A 2,960-nucleotide genomic window follows, 5' to 3' on the forward strand; every position below is an offset into this window, starting at 1 on the left:
CTCTCTCTCTCTCTCTCTCTTCTTTTTTCCTTTCTGGAGTTGCTTCTCAACATCGGGGTAAGGAATCTTCTACTTTCAATAGTAGGTATATATAGATTTTCTTTGTCTTCGTGAATACGCATCAGATTAAAATCTCCTCCCATGGGAATCGGGAGGGGACACCTAGCGATTTTCGTAGACACCTAGTCCAAGAAAATCGACGATCTCCGGTGATCCGTTGGGCCGTAGATACCAATGATTTTTATTGTTTGGTACGATGGGCGGTGGATCGCAGATACACTGTGGTAGAACTGACACCTGAACATTACCCATTTCAAACATTATGCCCCGAAGCACGACAAGCATATATATTCCCCCAGAATGACCCATGGCCGGCGGCCTCCCCCACCTCGAGCCTCTGAAGTTCTTGATTAGTAAACTCATGTTTGATCGTCTCTTGCAAACAAACAAACAACTTTTGTCATTTGGAACAGGAGATTCCTGTTGTAGAGTGAGAAAGATGCACCTTTCAAGAAGTTGTCGTTTGTTTGGGGATTGTTTCATGTGACCACTAATAATGTATTATTTGGGTTCCTACTCAGTAACAAAACGACAACGTCTTGGAAGGTGCATGAAGCAGAAGCATCTTGGCATATGGCAAGCAAAGGTCCAAACCTAATCAAATTTTATGATTAGTGTGCATCGATTCAGATGGAGGATCCAATCTGGCAGCTTAGCACGCCAATTGTTGCATACTACTATATGATTTGCATCAGAATCGTCTTGTTTTAATCAAACATTAGTTCACCTGCTAGCCGTTAATTAAGCATATCGTCCTACCAGGTCATCTGATAGCGACACTGCCGGTACCACCCTACAAATCAACACATCGTGCGTACGTTTCAGGCACAAGGAAGGAAGGAGGTTACAACGCCATGCTCCCAACCAAGGAATTAGTGGGGCAAGACCTCCAATACTCCTACTACCATTACCTCGTCTTCTCCGCGGTCCTACTGCTCCCTCTTCTCGTCCTCAAGCTCCGGCTCCGGCAACGCAAAGACAAAGACGGCAACAACCCGCCTCCCGGCCCATGGCGCCTGCCGGTCATCGGCAGCCTGCACCACCTCGTGAGCCTCGCGGGCGCACTCCCACACCATGTCGTGCGAGACCTTGCCGGGCGGCACGGCCCGCTGATGCTGCTCCGCCTTGGGGAGCTCCCCCTCGTGGTCGCGTCGTCGGCCGAAGCGGCGATGGCGGTCATGAAGACCCACGACGCCGCGTTCGCCACGCGGCCGCAGACGGCCACGCTCCGCGCGCTCACCAAGGACGGCCTCGGCGTCATCTACGCGCCCAACAGCGACCACTGGCGCCAGCTCCGCAAGCTGGTCACCACCGAGCTGCTTAGCGCGCGGCGCGTCAAAGGGCTCCGCGTCACCCGCGAGGCCGAGGTCTCCAGCCTCGTGGCGTCCATCGCGTCGGCGTCGGCGTCGCGGTCCTGCAAGGAGCCCGTCAACCTCAGCTCCCTGCTGTCCAGGTTCGTCACCGACGTCACGACGCGCTCCGTGGTGGGCGACTGGATCACCGAGCGCGAGGCCTACCTGGAGGCGAAGCGGCAGGTCGTAAAGATGGCTGCCAAGTTCAGCCTCGCCGATCTGTTCCCGTCGTCGCGTCTCGCCCGCATGTGCAGCGGAGGAGTGCGCCAGGCGGAGGCGTGCAACCGTGAGATCAACCGTATCATGGGCAAGGTCATCGAGGACCACCAAGCAAGGAGGTCGGCTGGCACCGGCGGCAAGGAAGAGGTCATCCTCGACGTGCTGCTCAGGACACAGATTGACGGTGTGCCTCTCGACATGGGAACCATCCGTGCCGTCATCCTCGTAAGCCTCTCCCTCTTCTCACAATCAACGACCGATTAATTAATCCGGCCGGGCCGGATCGGATGATCTAACTCGCTAGCTGAACGTTGAAACAAACAAACAAACGCAGGATCTTTTCGCCGCCGGGAGCGAGAGCTTCGCAACGACGCTGGAGTGGGCCTTGGCGGAGCTGATACGGAACCCGACCACGCTCCACAAGGCGCAGTCCGAGGTGCGACGCGCCCTCGCCGGACAGACCCGCGTATCGGAGGACGCCCTGCGCGACCTCCCCTACCTGCATCTGGTCATCAAGGAGACTCTGCGGCTGCATCCCACAGGCCCTTTGCTCCTCCCGCGGGAGTGCCGGGAGCCCTGCCGCGTCCTCGGCTTCGATGTGCCCCAGGGTGCCATGGTGCTTGTCAACGCCTGGGCGATTGGCCGCGACGCCGCCAGCTGGGGCGCTGACGCCGACGAGTTCAGGCCGGAGAGATTCCAAGGCGACGGCAGCGCGGTGGAATTCTATGGGACGGACTACCAGTTCCTCCCGTTCGGCGCAGGCCGGAGGATGTGCCCTGGCGTATTGTTCGCCCTCGCCAACGTGGAGCTCGCCATGGCCAGCCTTCTCTACCATTTCGACTGGGAGCTCCCGGGTGGCGTCGATCCGACTAAGCTGGACATGACGGAGGGGTCCGGGCTCTCTGCAAGGAGGAAGAGCGAGTTATGGTTGAATGCCACTGTTCAAGTCACTGTTCCTGAGTGAATCACTCTAAGGTTTTCGTTTCTACATAAAGAAAACCTTTATTTACTACCGATATCCAACAGTTAGGTACACCCCTGTTCCATAATGTAATGTAGTGCATATAGATTTAAAAAAAAGTCAAACCACATACTTTGACCAGTTTGCGAGGTATGCCAAACATATATCATTAGATTCACCATAAGACGTGGTTTCAAATTTCTGTATATTTGGTATTGTATATTGTATGTTGTGGGAATTGCACGATGTATTGCTCTTCGTGCATAGACACGTATATATGATGTACAAAGGTGGGTCGCGGACCTCAACTATACAACGAATTAGGAGGCGGGCCCAATACGCAATATGCACATAACACATATACTCAA

General features: G+C 54.9%; 1 protein-coding gene across 1 annotated transcript; it reads left to right on the forward strand.

Moving 5' to 3' along the window:
* The first annotated feature begins 367 nt into the window (after positions 1 to 367).
* Positions 368 to 2,815, forward strand: LOC119271876 (zealexin A1 synthase-like). Its single transcript, XM_037553529.1, has 3 exons — positions 368 to 413; positions 823 to 1,856; positions 1,966 to 2,815. Exons 1-3 carry the CDS (start codon positions 368 to 370, stop codon positions 2,593 to 2,595), a joined length of 1,710 nt encoding a protein of 569 aa, XP_037409426.1. The 3' UTR covers positions 2,596 to 2,815.
* The last annotated feature ends 145 nt before the right edge of the window (positions 2,816 to 2,960 follow it).

Source organism: Triticum dicoccoides, chromosome 3A (genome assembly GCF_002162155.2).
Source record: "Triticum dicoccoides isolate Atlit2015 ecotype Zavitan chromosome 3A, WEW_v2.0, whole genome shotgun sequence".
Taxonomy (NCBI): Eukaryota; Viridiplantae; Streptophyta; class Magnoliopsida; order Poales; family Poaceae; genus Triticum; species Triticum dicoccoides.